Raw genomic sequence first — 21930 nt, forward strand, 5'->3', positions numbered from 1 at the left:
TTGAGAGATAGTGAGTGTGTCTGCGTGTGCGTGAGTGGGGCAGAGGGAGAGGGAGAAGCAGACTCCCTTCTGAGCAGGGAGCCCGATCCTGCTTCTTTATTTCCCACTAGCACTTATCATCTGACATGTTACATGCCTTCTTATTTGTTGGTTGCCTTTCTGCCCTTGTAGAATGTAAGTTCCCAGAGGGCAGGAACTCTTTTTGCTCACTGCTGTACCCACAGAGCATAGAACAGTGCCTGGCACAGAGTAGATGCTCAATAACTACTTGTGGAGTGGATCAATGAATGGATCCTGTCTGGAGAAGTAGCCTTAGGGAGTGTTTTCCTTAGTATTTGTAACGACCTGGAGAGATTTAATAAAATCAAGTCCAGCGAAAGATACGTGTGTGTGTGTGTGTGTGTGTGTGTGTGTGGTAGGGGTGGGAAAGGTGATGCTGCGTGGTAATGGAAGTACAAAATATCGAATGCTTTGCAAAGCCATATATAGTATTAAAAAATAGGTGAGAACTGTATTTAAGAGTAAATAAGTTTGCAAATGAAAAAATGAGTTTGGTTTAATTTATAAGTTTACTAGAGTTTACTCAACATTAAGAGAAAAATAAACATCATAAGTGGCCCAGAATAGCACATTTTGTGCATTTCTTCAGCCCCTTGGCAGCATCAGGCAGACGTGTTCACTCTGCACTGACTTTCGTGTGAACCTCCCGGCTCTTCGCCCGTAGCTTGTTGACCTGGGACTCGGCAATGTCAGCCCGTTCCTCAGCCTCCTCTAGCTCGTGCTGGAGCTTGCGGAATTTAGCAAGATTAGTGTTGGATTGTTCCTCCTAAGAGGAAAGATAAAATTGTGAGAATTAGACTTTGTGGTTCTCACTGCGCTTGTCACCAAACAGGATTATTTCCTCAACTCAGATATGTCCTTCTTATGGTGTTTGCCATGTCTGACTTTAAATCTGGACAGAACTTGTGACTTCAGTTGTGTATTTTTTTTCACTCTAATGAATGAAAAAAGAAACACTTTTAGAGTGGAAGGACAACCTTAGCGTGTCAAACCCATGTGTACATGAAATCTATTTGTGATGCATGGACTGGGTAGAAAGAAGGAAGAGAGCCATGTACCCTGACAGAGTTTAGTAAGTAAATACAAGGTCAAATTTCAACTTTGAGACAACCTCACTTAACAAGTTTTGTCATATGTTTTGACTCTGGTATACAGAGAAAGGGAAAAAGTGGGTCTGAGAAGAAGCATGCATCTGTTGGTTTTACTTATTACCATTTGAGCCTTTCCCTTCCTTCTTCCCTCTCCTAACTTACTGTCTACTTCCGACCTACCACATTGTGTCTGGAAGAATGGGGAACAATCAGGAAAAGTGAGGCTGGAGAATCTTCTAGCATGTCCTTATTTGCCACAGTACATGTGGAGAGATGAGCCCCTGATGATACTGGTAGTATATGAAGGAGTCAGCTGGGGTAAAAGATTTATGTTTGGCTCTTGAGAACACTTGATTTTGTGCATTTCTAGAGGGAGAGGAGTATTTATCATGGACCACAGTTGTGATAGTATAGTCTTCGCAACTATCAAGGTAGGTTACTGTTTTTTTCTCCTCAACCCTTACAAAATGCTTAATAATAAAAATATCTCCTCTTAAAGTCTTATTCTGTAATCAGGATTTGGAGGTAAATTCATGTTTATAATCTCTCTCTTAAAATATGAGTGGTATATTAATTGAATTTAAATTAAAAAACAAAACAATTAAAAAATATGAGTGGTATATTCTTACTGTGCTTTTTTTCTCGTTGACACATTCTCTTAATATACTTTCTACCCCAAAAGAAGTTTTCTTCCTCCCTCAAGGGGTTAAAGATACTCACAGCCTCCTCAGCTTGTCTCTTGTATGATTTCACCTTCGCCTGTAACTTATCTACCAAGTCCTGCAGCCTGAGAACATTCTTGCGGTCTTCCTCCGTCTGGGGGTTTGAAAAAATAGTCTGCATTCAGTACAATGAAATGAGCCTCCTACAAGTGGTAAAATAAACCACTTTGATATGATGGCAGGTGGGCCTGGGGTAAACTTGGTCAACTCTGAGCCTTCCTCCATAGTATTAACAGTAGCCGTTCTTGCTGAATGTTCACTCTGTGCAGGTGCTGTGTTAGGGAATTCTACACATCTTCTCTGATTCTCGCCTCCCTACTCCGGAGAGTACATGCTGTTACTCTGTTTTATAGGGAATGAAACTAAGGTTTAGAGTGTTAAGTAACCTACCCACATTCAAAAATTAAGAGGGGCCAAATTAAGACTAATACCCAGTTTATCTGGCTTTAAAACCTGTATCCTTTTCTCTGGTATGCTATTTTCTAAAGACTTCCATGCCTTTCCTAGCTTAGGAAAGGGTCTGAGATAAGCAATTTTATCATTTGCCCCTTATATTTATATATCGAGTTCAGGTGGATCTGTTTGTGAGCACCACATAAACAGTTACCAGATTGTCAGTTTCCCTTTGGGCAGGAAGTCTGGATTTTCTAGAAAGTTATTCCCTTTACCTGGTAGGTGAGTTCCTTTACTCTTCTCTCATGTTTCCGCAAACCTTTAACAGCCTCAGCATTACGTTTCTGCTCACTTTCAACCTCTCCTTCAAGCTCACGTACCTGCAACCAAGAAAGATATGTACACAGCCAGTCTTGGGGGATATTAATTAGCTCAGGACCTGCTGAAGATATTGGGCGGATGTCCTCAGCCTCAGGACAAAGATGGGCATCAATATGTAGAGAGAGAAAGATAGAGGGAGTGCCCTTTTCCCCTTCCCAGATTCAGAGAGATTGAGAGACCCACCCTGGCCTCCAGTTTCTGGATCTGCTTCTTCCCACCCTTCAGGGCCAGCTGCTCAGCCTCATCCAGACGGTGCTGCAGGTCCTTCACCGTCTGCTCCATGTTCTTCTTCATGCGCTCCAGGTGGGCGCTGGTGTCCTGCTCCTTCTTCAGCTCCTCAGCCATCATGGCTGCCTATTTAGAAAATACACCAAGATAATAAGGAAACCTAGTAATGGCAGGCAACACACGTGTATCAGAAAAACCAGTGCTTAGCTTGCTCACATCAGTGATGGCCTTCTTGGCCTTCTCTTCTGCATTGCGTGATTCTTGAATGACTTCTTCCACTTCACTCTGGAGTTGTGAAACATCATTTTCCAATTTCTTCTTGGTGTTGATCAGGCTGGTGTTCTGTTAAAAGTAGTCAATGGAAATTTATAAGACTTGTTATTTGCCAACGTAGGATTTTACAGATGCCTTACTTGTTGGCTTATGCAGGGGACCTGACGGCAACAGTTTACTCAAGTTTAAATATTTGTCCAGTGCAAAATATTAATCATTTGAAAGGTTGGAACAGCCCCCCCAACTGTCTCAGTGTCTAATTTATGCATAAGGACTTTTGAGATTTGAGAATGCCTATATTAATTAATTGCTCTTTCAATTATATTTCAATTAGACATTACTAGTATTCTATCCTTAAAAGGTTGGAAATAATAGAAAATAATTGATTCTTTTTGTGAGTGCCTGGCATTGGGACTTTTTCAGTTAGAAAGGATCTGTTCTCTGTTAACTTTCATGGTTTGCTCCCTGGGGGAATACTGAATTAGTTTTAGGAAAACATTTTATTAAAATTTTAACCCAGTGCTTCTCAAAGGGAATCAACACTGCCTCAACGGGTATTTGGAAACCTTTGGAGGTAGGTATTTTTGCTTGTTAAAATGACTACCTGGTGTTACTGCATTTAATGTCCAGGCAAATCAGCAGTGTCCTGCAAGACTCACGGACAGTAAACACAATGCTAAATGTGTGGACTCCTGATGAGAAATACTACGTGGCACATTTTTGGATTCTGGAGTTAACAAATCATCTTTATTCAAGTTTATTCTGTATCATGGTTTTCAAAACCTAAAGAGCCAAACTTTATCTTTAAATAAAACTCTCTCCTTTTTTGGGTAGAAAATCTTTAAAAAGACGTATAGGAACACACACCAAAAAATTGCCTACAATCCCATCTTTCCAAGATAACTGCAGTTAATATTTTAGAGCATATCCCCCATCCTTTTTTTAATATACACATATTTATAAAAATGGAGTATTTCCATACTATAATTCTCATCCATCACTTAACAGTACACCAGCATTTGTCTGATGGGGGGTCTTACCTGGGTGTGCAGGAGCTGGACCCTCTCACTGGCGTCCAGGAGCTCCTGTTCTGCGATTTTCCTGCTCCTCTCCGTCTGCTCCAGAGTGACCCGCAGCTCCTCGATCTCGGCCTGCAGCAGGTTGGCTCTGCGCTCCACCATGGCCAGCTGCTCCTTCAGGTCCTCCTGGCCCCGGAGAGTGTCATCCAGATGTAGCTGGGTGTCCTGTTAAGTAAAAAAAACAAAACAAAAACAAAACAAAAAACAAAACAACACAAAACCTTAGACACTCTGAAGAGGATGTGAACATCCCAGGAGGTGAACTGGAAGAATGTACTGGTGCCAGGAGCAGGAAGTGACAGGCCTGTCATTTGAATGAGTGTGCAAATGGTGATGTCACCAGCTTAGGTGAGCGAGAGTGATCAGGAGACAGAGTCTCATTCTATTTATGCCATTAACTGGTTATTTTTTCATGTGCAAGTAACTAATGTCACTTACAGAGCATTTTCCATATGCTCTCCCTAGTACCTGACATCTGTTACCTCATTTGATTCTCACAGGAACCCTGTGAAGTGGGTAGTTTCATTCTTATTTTGTAGAAGCAGCAGCAGAGGTTCTGAGAGGTTAAATCATTTGCCTAAAATCAGGCAGCCAGTAAGTAACACAACTAAGGCTCAGCCTCAGGCTTATTGGTACCAAAGTCTTGTACTTTCTCTCATATCAAAGCTTATCTCTGGGTTTCTGTTTGTTCTTTTATATAGCATTTCTGTAAAAATATATTCTATGCATATTTAATTTAGCTGTCTCCATACTGTGAGCTGTATAATTTGTTAAATGAAAAAACTGGATTGTTTAACACGAAGATGTTTTGCTGAATGGAGGACAGGTCACTTCCCTGACTTAGCTGTTTATGTGGACCCATTTACCTTCAAGATGCCTTGGGTGTTCCTGTAGTTCCTCAAACTCTCTGCAGCCAAGCGGTTGGCATGGTTCAGCTGGATTTCCATCTCATTGAGGTCTCCCTCCATCTTCTTCTTGACTCTGAGAGCATCATTCCTGCTCCTGATCTCAGCATCCAGGGTGCTCTGCATCGACTCCACCACTCTGATGTGGTTTCTCTTCAGCTGGTCGATTTCCTCATCCTTTTCAGCAATTTTCCTGTCAACTTCAGACTTGACTTGGTTCAACTCCAGCTGGATGCGCAGGATCTTTCCCTCTTCATGTTCAAGAGATGCCTTAACAAAACAGTGATCAATTAATAATGGAAAATAACTTGAATATTTGGAGTGTATTCCCTTGTGAGCCAAATTCTTACTAACATCAGTTTGTCTGATTTTACAAAGTACAATACAACAGTTCCAGGAGCCTGTTAGGTAAATCATTTTTTTTCTTGTTTATTCAGTCATAGATTATATAGGGCAGCTCTGTAATAAAGGTGCTTTATAAAGTATGAAGTGCTATGTAAGTATTATTCATGTGAGTACTAACAAAACTTATAGTTAAACTCATGTAGTAAGCATGAACTCTCAGTCTGTTTTATACATTAAAATGTTTATGTGTTTGTAGAAATTCTCAATTTAAAAACATTTTTCTGATTACAAAATATACAGTGTAGAACATGGGGCAATATATAAAAACAAAGAGAAACCTATTGTGCACCCCATCCAAAGATGACCATTTAAATGTGGTACATTTTTTCTAGACTTTTTCCTACTTATATATATATTTTTGCATCATGAAATTATAGTATATATATTTATGTGTGTTTGCTTTAAAATTATTGTCTACCATAAATATTTCCCCATATTATATTTAATGGCCATATACAATTGCAGCATATGAATTTCCCATAGTTAGCTTCATCTTGTTCTTGGATTGGACATCTTTGTGCTTAAAGATTTACCTCCATTTGAGATAATTTTCTTACAGAATTGATGGGTCATAGTATTACATTTTTAAGGCTTGTCCTTCATAAAGGCTGTACAAGTTCATATTCTCATAAGCTCTGTAATAATGGATCCATCACCTACTTTGAGTGTTTTCACCCATGTCTTTGATTTTCCCGAACAACATAATAATATGTACCTCTGCTTCCTCTAAGGCAGCCTGAATGTCACATTTCTCTTGTTCCACTTGCTTCTTTATTTTCTCCAATTCATGGATTTGCTTCCCTCCCTCAGCAATCTGCTCAGTGAGGTCAGAAATCTCCTCTGTGGGTGAACAGATAAGGGAGGGGTGGTCAGACTCATGCAACATGGAAGGGTCTTGCCAGGGCTGTTGGAGGTACGGAAGTTCAAGAGCACTCACGCTGCAAGTTCTTGTTCTCCCGCTTTAGGGTTTCCACTTGATCCAGGGATTCCTCATAGGCATTCTTGACCTTGAACAGCTCAGTGCTGAGCGCACGGGCCTCCTTCTGGGAGGCCTCAAGTTCAGCCTGAGTTTCCTCATACTTCTGTTTCCACTCTGCCAGGACCTGAAAAGCAGCAAATTGTCAGCCGCTGCAAGGAGAAAGGGAGACCCAGTAAACGATGAAGTTTAAGCAGGCCGGGCCACCTTGTCGAAGTTCCTCTGCTTCTTGTCCAGGGCGGCGCAGGCCGCGTTGGTTCTCTCCACGTCCAGCATGAGGTCCTCCACCTCATTCTGGAGCCGCTGCTTTGTCTTCTCAAGGGAAGCGCATTTTGCGTTCACGGCTTCTACGTGCTCCTCGGCTTCTTGCAGATGCTGGGCCAGCTTCTTCCTGAAACGTTAGCCAGGCAGTTAAGGAGAGTGCTCTGGAACAGGGGCAAGCAATAACGTCCTTTGATGGTTCTGCTTCTATAATGGCAGATAAGATATGGTTATCCAAACTGTGGCAGCCAGAGCTGCTTTCTCCATCGGTCCTGCATGAAAAGGTCCAAAGTGGTGAGCACCTGGATTCAGTTCTTAGAGGCTGCTGTTAGTGCTCCATTGTATGTGTCTTACTATATAAATAATTCGGGGTTTTCAGGACTTTTGATTGAGTTGCAGAAAATGATTATCCAGGACAATTTTATTGATTGATTTATATATCTCATCTCATTCCAAAAAGGATTTGAGGCTAACTAGATATTTTATTGGGCAAAAATGTACTGAGCATATTCATTTGCTTTCTCAGACTTTCTCTTTCATTTTATGTACTTTTTCCCTAAAGAAAAGTAGTTTCTTTTCATATATATTTGGAGTTCTCACCAGAGAAAGAAATTGATGGATAAATCAGGACAGTTTAAGCAAGGCGGGTTTTCTTTTTTCCTTCTGAATCACCTACATTCTTCATTCCCCATTGTGTGCCAACTCTACATCTTTATGGTACAGAAAAGCCTTTCGCCCTGAAGCCCAAGAAGATCTACTTGAAGGTCCTCTTTGGTCTATACACAGGCTAAGGCTTTATTTTATTTAGACCAGCCCTGGACATTATGTACAGTTTGGTGGCCTCCAGCATGAGTTTGAAGAGCTGTATCTTCCTACTGCAGTACTTAAGAAGGTGGGCTCTGGAATCAGAATATCTGATTCTATCCTAGCTGTACTATCTATTAATCATGTGCCCTTGGGTTTGTTGGTTAACCTCTCACAGCCTGTTTCCTCATCTGTAACACAGGGATAAAACATGAAGTTGCTATGAAAACTAAATGAGCTAATGTGTATTTATAGTACTTGACGTGTAGCGTGTGCTCAGTAAATTTAGTGTCTGCTATTACTATTATGTTACCATCATCAACATCATCATCATAGTGTTTCTGGGAGTTGCTGAGTTGTGCACCTAGGAAACCATGTCCTCTTCCTCCCCCAGTGTTCACAGCCCGTACTTGGCCTCCTCCAGCTCCTCTGTGCGCTGGATGGCGTCCGTCTCGTATTTGGTCCTCCACTGGGCCACCTCGCTGTTGGCCTTGGACAGCGCCCTCTGCAGCTCGGCCTTGGATTCCTGCTCCTCCTCATACTGTTCCCGCAGCAGGTCACAGTCGTGGCGGGAGGACTGCAGGGCATGGGCCAGGGCGTTTTTGGCCTGCAGAAGGACTAGTTCAGTGACTTAAATTCATTTATTCAGTGACACATAATTTACATACCCAGAGTAGAACGTAACTGGACATGCTTGGATTTACTCAGCCAAGATCTTTGGTAAAACTCACTTTAGTTTCTTCCTCCAGCTGATGTTTCAGCTCCTCGATCTGCTGTGTAGATGCTTGTTTGCTTCTTGAAAGCTGAGAGACTAAAGCATCTTTCTCGTCTAATTGTCGGGAATATTCACCTAGGAATAATAGAAGAAAATGAATTGGTTAATGGCATAGAAATAAGCTTAAGCTTTCATATATATATATATATATATATATATGTATAACTATATACTTACATATATATATTAAATATATTTTATTTGCTTCTAAATATGAGTATAGAACTGGTTAGAACTGGAGGCAAAAAGCAGAAATGCCACAGAAGTGTAACAAGTAAACTATTCTTCCAGTTCTTGCTTTGCATTCTTTCTGACCTGCTCAGCAGAGTCTACCAGTTTGTTTATTCCCCTCTAAGATGGGAGGGAATAGTGCTATTTCTCCAGAACCTCTGGAATCACTTTTATCTAGTATGTAGTTTCAGGGCCCAGAGAAAGGTCCTCACCTGCTTCTGTCTGCAGACGTGCTCTCTGAGCCGTCAGGTCATTGATCAGCCGCTGCTGCTCCTCTTCTTTGGTCTTAAGTTCACTCACCTGATCTTCCAGAGTGCGACACATCTTTTCAAGGTTCCCCTACAGGATATGTGGCAGTGAAAGATGAGACACTGAACGCAGTAAAAAAAAAGTTAAAACTTGAGTCTTCAAGTATTTTTAGAGTGAATAAATTCAAGTGTGAGTAGAAAGTTATGGCACCAACTTGATGGGACAGGGTAAGATTCAAGCATGGTGAGTGAGGGATGTCCCTGACGTGGCCATTGTTGGAGCCCGTTCATTTTTTCCAATGATACTGACACTTAAAGTAGATTTTGAAATAGTCTTAATAGGTCATAAGCAAGCACTAACAAAAATGAAGTAGAATGGAATATATTGTAATAAGAAATATTAGTGCTATAAACTGCCAGAAACAGTGTTTAGTGACAGAACAATGAGTGTTCTATCAGGTTATTAATGAACATCATTTAGAGTTGGTATTGGGTACCTTTGCTTTGGAAATGGCCTCTGCATTACTGGCGAGGTCATCGATCTCCATCTTCAGTTCGCTCTTCTCCTTCTCCAGCTTCTGCTTGACCCTCTGCAGGTTGTCTATCTGCTCCCCGAGCTCGGCCACGCTGTCCGCGTGCTTCTTCCGGAGTGCGGCTGCCGTGGCTTCGTGCTGTAGGGTGGCCTCCTCCAGGTCCCGGCGAAGTTTCTGGAACTCAGCCTCGCGCTTCTTGTTCATCTCAATCTGGGCAGAAGTGGCCCCGCCAGCTTCTTCCAGGCGCTCGCTGATCTCCTCCAGTTCCCGGGAGAGATCAGAGCGCTGCTTCTCTGCTTTGGCCTGGGAGGCCCGCTCTGCCTCAATTTCCTCCTCCAGCTCCTCGATGCGGGCCTGGGAGTGACACATCAACATTAACATAAACTCATCTCAATCTCAGGGTTTTCGGGGTACAGAAAAAAATGAAGGTGAGATGGTTCACCTGCAGCTCTTTGATCTTCTTCTGTAGTTGAATTTCTCCTGCCTGCTCATCTTCAATTTTGCTTAGCAGATGGCTGATTTCAAATTCTTTCCTGTAGACAGAAGAATAAGACATATTAGTACTCATGAATTGAAAGATGATATCACATGGAATTTTTTTCTGGAGTTCCTACTTTTTGAGTTTCTCATCAAGTTGCTGCTTGTCATTTTCTACATCCATTGTGGATTCTTGGGCCAATTTTAGGTCACCCTCCAGTTTCCTCTTTGCTCTTTCTAGATCCATGCGAAGTTTCTTTTCTTGCTCTAGAGACCCTTCAAGCTAACGAGAAAGGAAAATATGTTAAACATTGAAAGTGTGTTTAAAAAAATCCTTCAAATGGATATCAAAAACACACTTACATCATCCACTTGCTGCTCTAGCTTGGTTTTAGCTTTGGTCAGGGTGTTGACTTTGTCTTCTTCTGTCTGCAGATCATCCAGGGTCTGTTGGTGGGCCTCTTGGAGGGCCTTCTTCTCCTTGGTCAACTTTGCGATGGTTTCGTCCAGGCCTGCCATCTCTTCTGTGAGGTTTTTCACCTTGAAAAATTAAAAAGAGAAATGATAGCTGTGCTAAAGCATCTTAGTAGGGTGGCAGAACCTCTATATGGTGGAACAGAATATGATTCCTACCTTGTTCTCCGTGGCATGCTTCTCCTTTTCAACCTTGGCCAGGGTCAGCTCAAGGTCGTCAATGTCTTTCTTGAGCTCTGAACACTCGTCCTCCAGTTTCCTCTTCTTGGCTGTCAGCTCGGCGTTGATCTCCTCCTCATCCTCTGCTCTCTCAGTCACCTCCTTGATCTTGGCCTCCAGCTGGATTTTGTTTTTAATCAGTTGCTCACACCTTTCCTCTGCATCAGCCAAGGCGTCAGCTTCCTGTGGAGAGATTCATTAAGGTCTTTAGAGAGTTTGTTACGATTTTGAACTTGTTCTTTGCACAAAATAGTAGTGTTTGCTGACTTCTGGTGACTTTTTCAGTGTGAATATAAATTAAACTTAATTGAACATTATTATGTGGCCTGGAGAAATGGATCTAATTAAAAGCAAGACTATAGACTTAGAAGCAAATTAATCTGAAAAATGATTGGATTGAATCAGTCGACTATAAAGTAGTGTCTAGAAGAGTGATAGGCCACAGGAAGCCTGAGGTCTTGTCTCAGTATTGTCTCCATATGGATGAATGTAGGCACATTTACTTTATTCCTTTATCCTCAGTTTTCTCATATGTAGTTGAGGGGGTGGGAATAAATGATCACTAGGAACATTTCAGCTGTGATATTCAAAGATTTTTTTTTTAAAGATCTTATTTGTCAGAGAGAGAGCACAAGCAGGGGGAGTGGCAGGCAGAGGGAGAAGCAGGCTCCCCACTGAGCAGGGAGCCTGACACGGGACTCGATCCCAGGACCCTGGGATCATGACCTGAGCCGAAGGCAGACACTTAACTGACTGAGCCACCCAGGCGTCCCCAAAGATTCTGACTTAGATTGGTTAGATTTGGTTTTGATCATTCCCTGTTCACTTCAAGCAACTAGTTGTTAGACTGAATTTAAAAAGGAAAGGAAAAGGAACTTAAGTAATTTTATGCCTGTGAATACATTTCCATGCACCATTTGTTATACACTTACAACCTTCCTGATAGTCCATAGCAGTGCTGTAAATGTCCACAGTTTTCATTTGTATTTTAAGGATCACCTATTAGTCTCAACATGAATTTTAGAACACACAAGAATGTGTAATTTTGAGGCATTACATAGCTCCATACAGTTTCTATGAGTGACTGAAGAACTCAAATAAAAATCAGCTCAGCCTTATTAGATTACTCTGGCCTGGGGAATTTCTTTAACTTTTCAGTCAGTGTTTGTTTTGTTCATAGCTTATGTTTTTTAAATGCTTAAATGGATGATAATGGGGACTTCTCAGGGTTCCTGTGCTTTTATTTTTAATAGTGATGTATTCAGTCAGTGTTTACTCACTGACTGATGATAAGAACTGTGAGGGACGCTAGGCTGAAGTGGTTGTTGGTCGTGTGTTTTACCTTCACATAAGTGAAGGTATCAGAAGGGAAAGTTGAAAATAGCTTAAAGATTTTAGGAAGACTATCCCTTTCACAGGTTTCTTCATGACACTGGTGGGCTTTTGGACCATGGAAATGGGAGGTTATGCTTGGCCAGAGCACTGGTCCAGACTATCCCCCACCCTGATTACAACTTCTTCCCGAGCTAGAAAACAGAAGCCTTAAGAACTCGGGATGTCTGTCAAAGGAAGAATCACAGAGGGAACTTGGCTCTACCTTACACTCTGGTTGCTCAGCTCACATAACTGCAAACAGATTTATTGAGCTAAATCTCAGGGGTAAGGATGGAGAGAAATAAGAATAAGGGGCACCTGCACCTCAGTGTTTATAGCAGCAATGTCCACAATAGCCAAACTGTGGAAAGAGCCTAGATGTCCTCAACAGATGGATAAAGAAGATGTGGTACATATATACAATGGAATATTATTCAGCCATCAGAAAGGATGAATACCCAACTTTTACATCAACATGGATGGGACTGGAGGAGATTATGCTGAGTGAAATAAGTGAAACAGAGAAAGACAGTTATCATATGGTTTCACTCATATGTGGAATATAAAAAACAGCGCAGAGGATGATAGGGGAAGGGAGGGGAAACTGACTGGGAAGAAATCAGAGAGGGAGACAAACCATGAGAGACTCTTAACTATAGGAAACAAACTGAGGGTTGCTGGAGGGGAGAGGAGTGGAGGGATGGGGTAACTGGGTGATGGGCATTAAAGAGGGCACCTGATATGATGAGCACTGGGTGTTATATGCAACTGATGAATCACTGAATTCTACCTCTGAAACTAATGAAATACTATATGTTGGCTAATTGAATTAAAAAAGAATAATGGTCTTTCTTTAATTTCAATACAGTCTCAGACTTGCGTTCAGAGAATAGGATGATCCTTGTAAGGCTGGGATGAAGCATGCAAGGCAAATGGGTAAGATATCTGGCTGCGATCTGGGGCATCGCCTTTAAACTGCTTCCTTCATGGCTGCTAGATTTGTGATATTATTGAATATGTTCTTCAGTCCTCCCTTTTCCATTTGTAATTCAGAAGTCACTGTGTGTATCTTCCTCATAGGACTACGGAAAGATACGTGAAATACTAAAAAAAAGTAATTTGAGATTTTTCTTTTTCAAGACAAAGCTCTTTGTAAATCCGAAGTATGTATGCCTTCTAGAAACGCTTCAGTAACATGTTGCATTCAGAATACAGAATACTCACAGATTGAACCTGGAGCTGCAGGTCATTTTTCTCTTTTAAGAGAGTGACCATTTTTTCCTCCAGTTCCTTCCTTTTTGCCTCTGACTTGGTGAGCTCATCTTTGGTTTTCTGAAACTCTTCCTTCATGGTGGCCATTTCCTTCTCAGTCTCCGCGCTCTTGAGGAGAGGCTTGATCTTGAAGAAGAGTTTCATCCAGGGCCAGTGCTTGACGTTCATGAACGCACGTACATTGTACTGGATGCAGAAAAGGGCTTCTCTGAAATGACGTAAAAATATCAGTGTAGATCGATTCAATAGGGGCAGTGTTATTGTTGGCGTTTTTTTTACACACAAGTTCCCCTTGTGATGCTCCCCCAGGTGTAAATGATATATCAGATTTTGTATATGTTAACTGCAGGCTTTATAGAGACACAGACACACTCATAGTAGTGCTCAGTGTAACCACTTTGCTAATGTGTACTGCTCATATTGAGTAATTTTGTGTTCTCAAGACCCTTACCACACTAGCAAAGGAACAGACTTAGAGTGGGAATACTTTGCACGTATGAGAAACACAAACCAATTTAAGATCATTTGAGATATTACAATATTGGTGATTTGGGAGTGGACGTGGCATTTGTGAGTTGGTTGTGCCATGGGCTGTTGGCCTACAGAGTGAGCTGTGAGATGACATTGGGTGCTTTCTGATTTGCCCCACTGGAGGAATTTAGGATTTAGCACATCTTTCTTGGAGCCTTTCGTCTTATTTTGATTAACACTGAATTACCCACTCGTAAACTTTTGTTAGCTTTTTCACATAACGTACTGGCTTTCCTCAGATTATTTCAAATGCCTCATTCTTATTTGCTTAATTAGACTGTTAATATCTACAGGTGATTTAGCGTGCATTGAGCACCCAAATTTGTTTTATCTAAGTACAATTTTTAAATAGTAATAAAAGATGCTCCTTCTGCAAAGTGTAGCACTAGACTAGCAAGGTTTGCTGTATGCCTCTTCAAGCTTATTAAAATGTAAATTCTCTTTCTGTATAGGTCCAAATTACAAGAACCATGACTCTGAGAAGGCAAATACCATGACACAAACCATAATGTAGACACATGGGAAGGATTTGGGAACACTTATAATACAAATCCAAATAAGCACAGAGGGGCAAAATGAATGCAAAATGTGTGTGTGTGTGTCGGGGGGGCAGGGAGTGCATCAGTGCTGGGTAGATACAGCTGGATGAGGCTCATTGGAGAAAGGAAAAGTGCAAGTTCTGAATTGGTAAATAGGTAAATTAGGATGAGGGGGAAGGGCTGGGGCAAACATGAAAACAGGAGATAAGCAAATTGTTCAGGCCGGCTGGAAAAGGCTGTGTGGTTGGGCATGACAGATGTACTGGGGAATACAGAGAGCCTTGACAGCTACTCAAGGCAACACGGATTTGTCATGGGAGGCCAGGGGAGCCACAGACGAGCTACAGCATGGTGAAAACTGTGCTTATTGCCGATTATTCTGGCAGCTCTATGTGAGGGGGATGGACAGGGAGAAATTGGAGGGAGTGCAAGTATGAGGGGTTAAGCAAGGGCAGATATGTTGTAGGAGTGAGTTCTGAACTGCACGAGAAGCATGTATTAGCCACAAAATGAGTGTTAATAAATGAGAAAGGCTGAGTGATAGTCCCAAAGGGACCTTACAATTCGGATAATCTGCACTGTTGTTACCTCCTTTGCAACATCTTCTGATATTCAGCCCTCATTAGGAATCCCCTGCAGACGGCTTGAGTTCTTGTTATAATCTGGGCCAACTTTTCATCTCTCATTTCTTCCAGAAGACCCAGAAGGCCAGCTTTGAAGAAAACCTGGGAAAAAGGAGAATCCCGAGTCTTCCCCGTGGTACAGGAGACACAGAAATGGCAGAACGGTGTGGATCAGGTAGGAATAAATGACAGCTATACCTTGGTATGTCCAAATTTATACTGGGTGTGATCAATATCAATAGAGGCAAGAAGTTTCTCAGAAGCCTTCTTGCTGTCGATGAACTGTCCTTCTGGAATAGCACTTGCATTTAAAACTTTGTATCTGTTCAGTCAAACAAAGAAAAGAATGATTAGGGCCGTATGATTATATGGGGAAACCAAATGACCCCAAAAATCTGAGAGAAAAAGTAAAAGTAGAAAATCCAGCTGTCCTTTAAGTTCAGATAGTAAAACAGTATGATTTTTCTGTAGTCTAATGCGTGTGTCCTTCCTATTTGTAAGAAATACCACCTCTTCGAACTATTATCCTGTCCTACTACCACAAGACTGTATTATTTGACTTCTTAATTTTACAGTATTTACTAAACAGGGCACATGAAATGTGATGAACAGAGGACAACAATTAAGATGATAAAATGTTCACAGCATTCAGTGAAATACAACAAAGAGAGACTGGCCTTTGTTTAAAATCCCCATAAAGGATCCTGCTTGGGAACCCCTTCCTGCAGATGCGGATCCCTTCCAGCACACCGTTACACCGCAGCTGGTGCAGGACAAGTTCATGCTCCATGGCCCCTGAGAGGAGGAATGCATGCCTTATTTCATGGTCTAAAGCAAACACCCTGGAGCTTGTTTGGGCATCAGAAGGGTCTTACCTGGAGTCTTGGTTTCATTGGGGATGATGCACCGTACAAAGTGGGGGTGAGTGCTCCTCAGGTTGGTCATCAGTTTATTTAGATTTTCCTAGAAAACCAGACAGAAGGGACTTGATGAGAAAGTTTTATCTCAGATTGCTTTTTTGTAATTATTTGGAGTGAACCTAGGCACTCCTTTAACTGTTAGGTATAAGCCTCCGAGGCTTCAATTGCTCTGTATTTTTAAGGTCTCCAGAGTTCTAGCCTGCCAAATAACCACAAGGCCAAAGTGCTGGGAAGAATCGCAGCTCTCCAAGGTATTCATTTATAACAACTAGGATCTATTCTATAAACAAACTGCAAATCTCGTAGCCTTAATGCACAGGAATTGTTCTCAACTGGGAATTAGAAGACAAAAGACTGTGGTCTCATTCTGCCACTAATGAGCTGCTTGACTCTGTAAAATCCCATTTGTCTCTCTGGGCCTTAATCTGAAAAGAGTTGAGATTACCTCTAAAGCCTCTTCCATCTGTCTCAGTGCTAGTAATTTTCACAGTTGTAGTTTACACTGGGAACCTAGGTTAGCCCTTGTCCCACCTTTGCTGTTCCTTCCTCGAGGTTATTATTATCCCTGGGACCTGTGACTTCTTGTTTGTACTGTTTTCCTTTTTTTTTTGAAGAGTCTAAAATCATGCTACTACATAATCTTCTGTGGGTGGATCTTGGGTGCCTGGGAATGATCCACAGCCTGAAGCATCTGGGGGGCGTTATTCCAGAAATAGAGTAGTTGCTTATGACCGATGATGTTGTTTTACTCAATTGTAGAAAACTCACATGTAAATATTTCTCAATATTTCTTAGGTATAGTCTTTGGGAAGGCAGAGTTGCTTTTTTTTTCTTTCTTTCATATCTCAGTTAACTATTAGGAAACAAAATAAGTACTGTGGGCTTCTAATCTTGAAGACATGTACAAGGATAAGTTGATGAAGCAAGAGCCTACTTGGTGAGATAATGCAAATTGGTAGTGAGAAAGAAAAACAGGCCAGTTTTCCTGTTTCAGTCACAGGTTATATCCTTTAAAAGGAATGAGACTTAGCCATACAGATTCTGACAAAGCAGCCGTGAGTCTAGACATTTCACACACTTCCCTTTGGAAGAGTCAGTTGTTAAGCTACCTAACAAAATCACATGATTTGTAGTAAAATTATTTGTTATTTTAATCTTAAGAGATATTTTCTAGCTTAATCATCCATGTAAATCACTAGGCTTGATTTTAGATGATTTTCAGCCATTACAAAAAATTAAATCCTCCTCAGAGGACAGAGATGTGTATTGAGGGAAGGATGTGCTAAAGAGTATGTCTTTAAAGAAGAACTCAGGAGCATTCTCAAAGGGCAACATTAGTAGAATAAAGATAACAGCTTTCCTTAGGGACAGCTTTGAAGTTCGGCTATGCTTCTTTAAAAATCAGCCTGATTACATAGTAAGAAAGCTTCTAATGATATTTTGGCATTCCTGAACACATCAGATGATCATAATGAAGAATAATGGGTAGAGCATCTCACCCTGTAAGAGAAGTGTTGCTTGGTTCTACCATGATAAGAGTGAATATTTGAACATTCTGTTCTCTCCTAATTTATTCTAAACCCTGTAATTATGATAATTCATAGAAACCGAATAGAGTTTTTGGGTGAAATTTGTACTTTACCCTGAAAAGGGCTGACACAGTCTGGAACGAAGAGCCCTTCTTCTTAGCACCTTTCTTTGCGCCACTATCTGAGGTAAAAAGAAAAACCCATCAATTAGAGCAGAATCCTAGAGGCTGGAATGTTATCTGAACATTTTGTGGGAATGGGCTTGATTTAGATTAAGGGCACAGAAAGTACCTGCTTCAGCACTAGCGTAGGTGGAAAAGAGACTGGCCAGAGTCTTCATCGCAGACTTCTGGTACAGCCCAACCACAGTGTCATTCAGGGGGTCCTTGTTCTTGTCCAGCCAGCCACCAATGTTGTAGTCCACGGTGCCGGCGTAGTGGATCAGAGAGAAATGGGCCTCGGCCCTGCCTTTTACAACCTTGGGCTTCTGGAAGTTGGCCGACTTGCCCAGGTGTTGGTCATACAGCTTGTTCTTGAAGGAGGTGTCTGTGGCCTTGGGGAACATGCACTCCTCTTCCAGGATAGAGAAGATGCCCAGTGGCTGAATTCAGAAAGGTGGACATTAGCGTCAACCTATCTTTCCCAAAAGATGCAAACATGGTGGCTGTATCTGTATCTGATTGAATGATCAGAACTGCCAAGTAAATATGTATATAAAGTAAACCAGGGTCATAGCTCACAAAGAAATCCTTTTCTTATCACTGGAGTGACTTTCCCACCATTCCTTGTCATATCCAGTCCATAGCAACACTTTCAGTTAAAAGAATAGCGGAATACAAACTTCAGGTGTCATTCAGCACAACATGTGTGGGCAGTTTGTTAAAGTGTTCTGTATTATCACACTTTTTGCCCATTTATTAAATTAATCTACTGTTACTATTTTATTTTGTTATGAAAAGGATTTACTGACTTAAGAGTGATGTTTACTTTATATGCAGTAGTTTAGTAGTATACATAATCCAAAGCTTATTTAAACATTTTCTGTATTTAATCTCCTTAAAGTTGGATTATGGAAAAGCGTAAGCAACTAGACTTCTTGACTTCCATACAGATTATCTTTCATAGAGGTCCTAGCTGGGTTACATGTGTACTAATTTTTATCTAGAAAAAAGATTTATTTATGTGGCAGACGTCTTGGATCGTAATGGAGATAGATTCAGAACTAGTGAGGTAGTTCTGCTGGTGGAGCAGATCGTCTCAATTGAGTTTTCAGTGCTGCTTTAAAATCAGATTTGAGTTGCTGTTAGAACAAAACTGGCTAGAACAGAATGAAACTAAACACTCTGATCCTCCTTATGTAGAAGTTGAAAAGGGGAAGTTAGTTTTATTCTTTTTTTTTTTTTAAAGATTTTATTTATTTACTTATGAGAGAGAGAGAGAGAGAGAGAGAGAGGCAGAGGGAGAAGCAGACTTCCCGCGGAGCAGGGAGCCCGATGCGGGACTCGATCCCAGGACTCTGGGATCATGACCTGAGCCGAAGGCAGACGCTTAACCATCTGAGCCACCCAGGCGCCCAGGAAGTTAGTTTTAAACAGTAATTCTATTTGTTCTGATACCCATCTATCTAAGGTCACAGTGATACTTTCTAGAATTGCTTCAGACACTTGGGAAAGTTATCCTTGCAGCCTGCCTTTCTTTAGAAGTCAAACAGACTGGGGCGCCTGGGTGGCTCAGTTGTTAAGCATCTGCCTTCGGCTCAGGTCATGATCCCGGGGTCCTGGGATCGAGCCCCGCATCGGGCTCCTTGCTCTGCAGGAAGCCTGCTTCTCCCTCTCCCACTCCCCCTGCTTGTATTCCTTTTCTCGCTGTGTCTCTCGCTGTCAAATAAATAAAATAAAATCTTTAAAAAAAAAAAAAAAAAAAAAAGAAGTCAAACAGACTGGGGTGCCAGGGCGGCTCTGTTGGTTAAGTGTCTGATTCTTGATTTCAGCTCAGGTTTTGGTCTCAGGATTGTAAGTTCAAGCCCCGAGTTGGGCTGCATGCTGGGCATGGAGCCTACTTAACAAAACAAGTAAGAAAGTCAAACAGACCTTCTCGATGAGCTCGATGCAGGCAGCCAGGTCCATCCCGAAGTCGATGAACTCCCACTCGATGCCCTCCTTCTTGTACTCCTCCTGCTCCAGCACGAACATGTGGTGGTTGAAGAACTGTTGCAGCTTCTCGTTGGTGAAGTTGATGCACAGCTGCTCCAGGCTGTTGAACTGCATAAAACAAAATTTTCAACATTAAATGGACTTTTTAGCAGTAAAATTCATTACTGAAAAATTCTTTTATTGAAAAAATATGAAATACAGTAATGAAATAAAATTTAAACTAATTGTTGTTCTTTCAGAAGTCCCAAGGGAAAAAACGATCATTTTTTTTGACATGAGCCTTTATTATGAATTCTGGGCATTATTTAAAGGCACAGGTATCAATTATACGCAAGACTTCTGGTAGGATCTACCCCTTCCCAGCTCTAAGATTGCATAGCAAAAGCATACATTAAAAGTACAACCATGGTCCCCATGAGTTATGGTTTGGATTTAAGGGTGAAAGTAATTTATTGGAAAGTTTCACTTCTTTTACCACCCCACTCTCCAATTCAGGATAAAGTTCACATTTTCACTCTTGGCTGTCACATAAGAAAAGCTTCTCCTGAGACCTTTTAGTTGATGTACAAAGTGGAATAATAGGCAAGTTTGTCTCGTCTTCATATCAAACATCTGGCAAATTCCCTTTGCCAGGTCTGTGAAAGTAGGGACCTGATGTGGTGTAGTAATTGATGATCTGAAAGAGTCTTTGTAATAATTTACACCCGCATTTTACACATGATGCAGCTGATACCCCAGAGGTGAAATAGTACGTGTCAGATGAACTTGGAACAGGAGAGACCATGACCTGTGTGCTTTCTCCTCCATGGGAGATGCCCTGTCTACACGTCTGGGTTCTTGTCCTGGCTTTGCCTTAAATGGCTGTGGGATCTTTAGCAAGGGTTTCCGTTTTCCTGCATCTCTGTTTCTCCACATGTAATTAATAGTAATATTCGTTACCCTTTCATGGGTTGTTTTGAAGATTAAATGAGGTAACATTTTGAAGTGCTTAGTGGAGTGCCAGAAATACTCTCACTCCTCCACAAATGCCAGTTATGGTTATCATTACATTTCTGGTATTGGCTAGATATGGGGGAGGTAGTTCCTGTTCTGGGTGCAGTGTTGGAGGAAGCAATGTGGACACTGTAAATGTACAGGAATGCCTCGTATGTCAGAGCCCACGTTGTTTTTCTCTCACTTTTTTTTTTTTTTTAAATATTTTATTTATTTGACAGAGAGAGACACAGCGAGAGAGGGAACACAAGCAGGGGGAGTGGGAGAGGGAGAAGCAGGCTTCCTGCCGAGCAGGGAGCCTGATGTGGGGCTCGATTCCAGGACCCTGGGATCATGAGCTGAGCCGAAGGCAGACGCTTAATGACTGAGCCACCCAGGCGCCCGTCACTTTTTGTTAATGTGAAGACAACTCACGTCAAAGATCTCAAAGCCGGCGATGTCCAAGACCCCGATGAAGTACTGTCTGGGCTGCTTGGTGTCTAGCTGCTGGTTGATGCGGGTGACCATCCACAGGAACATCTTTTCGTAGACGGCCTTGGCCAGAGCGCCCACCGCGTTGTACACCTTCATGGACAGAGTAGTGATTGTTGATGCTGCTGAAGACATGCTGTGAAGGCCTGGGACGGGTGTCATTCAATGAGGTCATGCACTCACCTGCTGCACAGTCTGGCCTTTGGTGACGTACTCATTGCCGACCTTGACCCTGGGGTAGCAGAGGGCTTTGAGCAGGTCAGCAGAGTTCAGACTCTGGAGATAGGCTGCCTTGTCAGCAACTGCAGAGTCACAATTCAAGAAATGGTGTTTAATGGTGGATATCCCCTTTTACCTAATTTTTGTATTTTTCTCCAATCCATTCTCTTTATTATTTAAATAAAAAGCTTTAAGTAATTCTATAGAAGGTCAGATGAGGTTCCCCGTACATTAGAGCTCATACTTGCTAATAAATAGTCAGTTACACTGGTCTTTGGGGATTATTGCAAGTAGCTTTTGAGAAATTCATCAAGAGTTAACGTGTCCAGTGTTTATGGCAACACTTCATGTAAGCAAAGGCCATGGTGCCTGCTCTTAAGGCAGACACATTAGGTGTGGTTGGAGGGAAAAGGTAAATACATCATAATACTTGCTGTTAGGGAGAGATAGAAGTCCCAATATTTGGATCCTTATTTCAGTTTTACTCCTCCCAAGTTAAACCCACTTGTTCAGTTTCATTATCTGAAAATGTAGGTATTAAATTTCACTATGTGCCCCCTACGGAGTCTCTTTCTGAAATTGTGCCAAGGACTGTAACGTAAATGCCACAGGTCAGGTACCACAGTAACTGCTGAAAAGTTTAGAGGAGGGAGAGAATGTGTCAAGCCGGGGGGTGGGGGTCAGAAAGGCTTCAAAGAGCAGACAACTTTAGCTTCCTCGGTAGGTCCTTTATGTTCCGCACATGGAATACAGGACTTTCTTTCTCAGTTC

The 21930-nt window shown here is 41.7% G+C and overlaps 1 protein-coding gene across 2 annotated transcripts in view; it reads right to left on the reverse strand.

Annotated features, from left to right (window-relative positions):
* Positions 1–550: 550 nt before the first annotated feature.
* The window catches only part of LOC118540777 (myosin-8), a 29473-nt gene continuing 8093 nt past the window's right edge, over positions 551–21930 (reverse strand). For both annotated transcript variants that reach the window (XM_036100105.2, XM_036100104.2), the window contains exons 13-40: positions 21124–21242; positions 20884–21033; positions 19414–19584; positions 17615–17924; positions 17437–17504; positions 15750–15837; positions 15552–15669; positions 15073–15196; positions 14840–14976; positions 13134–13389; positions 10476–10718; positions 10206–10382; positions 9980–10125; positions 9808–9898; positions 9330–9719; positions 8797–8923; positions 8310–8428; positions 7989–8185; positions 6721–6904; positions 6475–6640; positions 6253–6377; positions 5094–5402; positions 4189–4392; positions 3092–3217; positions 2831–3001; positions 2542–2646; positions 1872–1967; positions 551–826 (exon numbers count right to left, since the gene is read on the reverse strand). In XM_036100105.2, the coding sequence (XP_035955998.2) occupies positions 677–826; positions 1872–1967; positions 2542–2646; positions 2831–3001; positions 3092–3217; positions 4189–4392; positions 5094–5402; positions 6253–6377; positions 6475–6640; positions 6721–6904; positions 7989–8185; positions 8310–8428; positions 8797–8923; positions 9330–9719; positions 9808–9898; positions 9980–10125; positions 10206–10382; positions 10476–10718; positions 13134–13389; positions 14840–14976; positions 15073–15196; positions 15552–15669; positions 15750–15837; positions 17437–17504; positions 17615–17924; positions 19414–19584; positions 20884–21033; positions 21124–21242 (4667 nt within the window). In that variant the 3' untranslated portion in view covers positions 551–676. The remainder of the gene's footprint in view (positions 827–1871; positions 1968–2541; positions 2647–2830; positions 3002–3091; positions 3218–4188; positions 4393–5093; positions 5403–6252; positions 6378–6474; positions 6641–6720; positions 6905–7988; positions 8186–8309; positions 8429–8796; positions 8924–9329; positions 9720–9807; positions 9899–9979; positions 10126–10205; positions 10383–10475; positions 10719–13133; positions 13390–14839; positions 14977–15072; positions 15197–15551; positions 15670–15749; positions 15838–17436; positions 17505–17614; positions 17925–19413; positions 19585–20883; positions 21034–21123; positions 21243–21930) is intronic.

Source organism: Halichoerus grypus, chromosome 2, assembly GCF_964656455.1.
Source record: "Halichoerus grypus chromosome 2, mHalGry1.hap1.1, whole genome shotgun sequence".
Lineage (NCBI taxonomy): Eukaryota > Metazoa > Chordata > Mammalia > Carnivora > Phocidae > Halichoerus > Halichoerus grypus.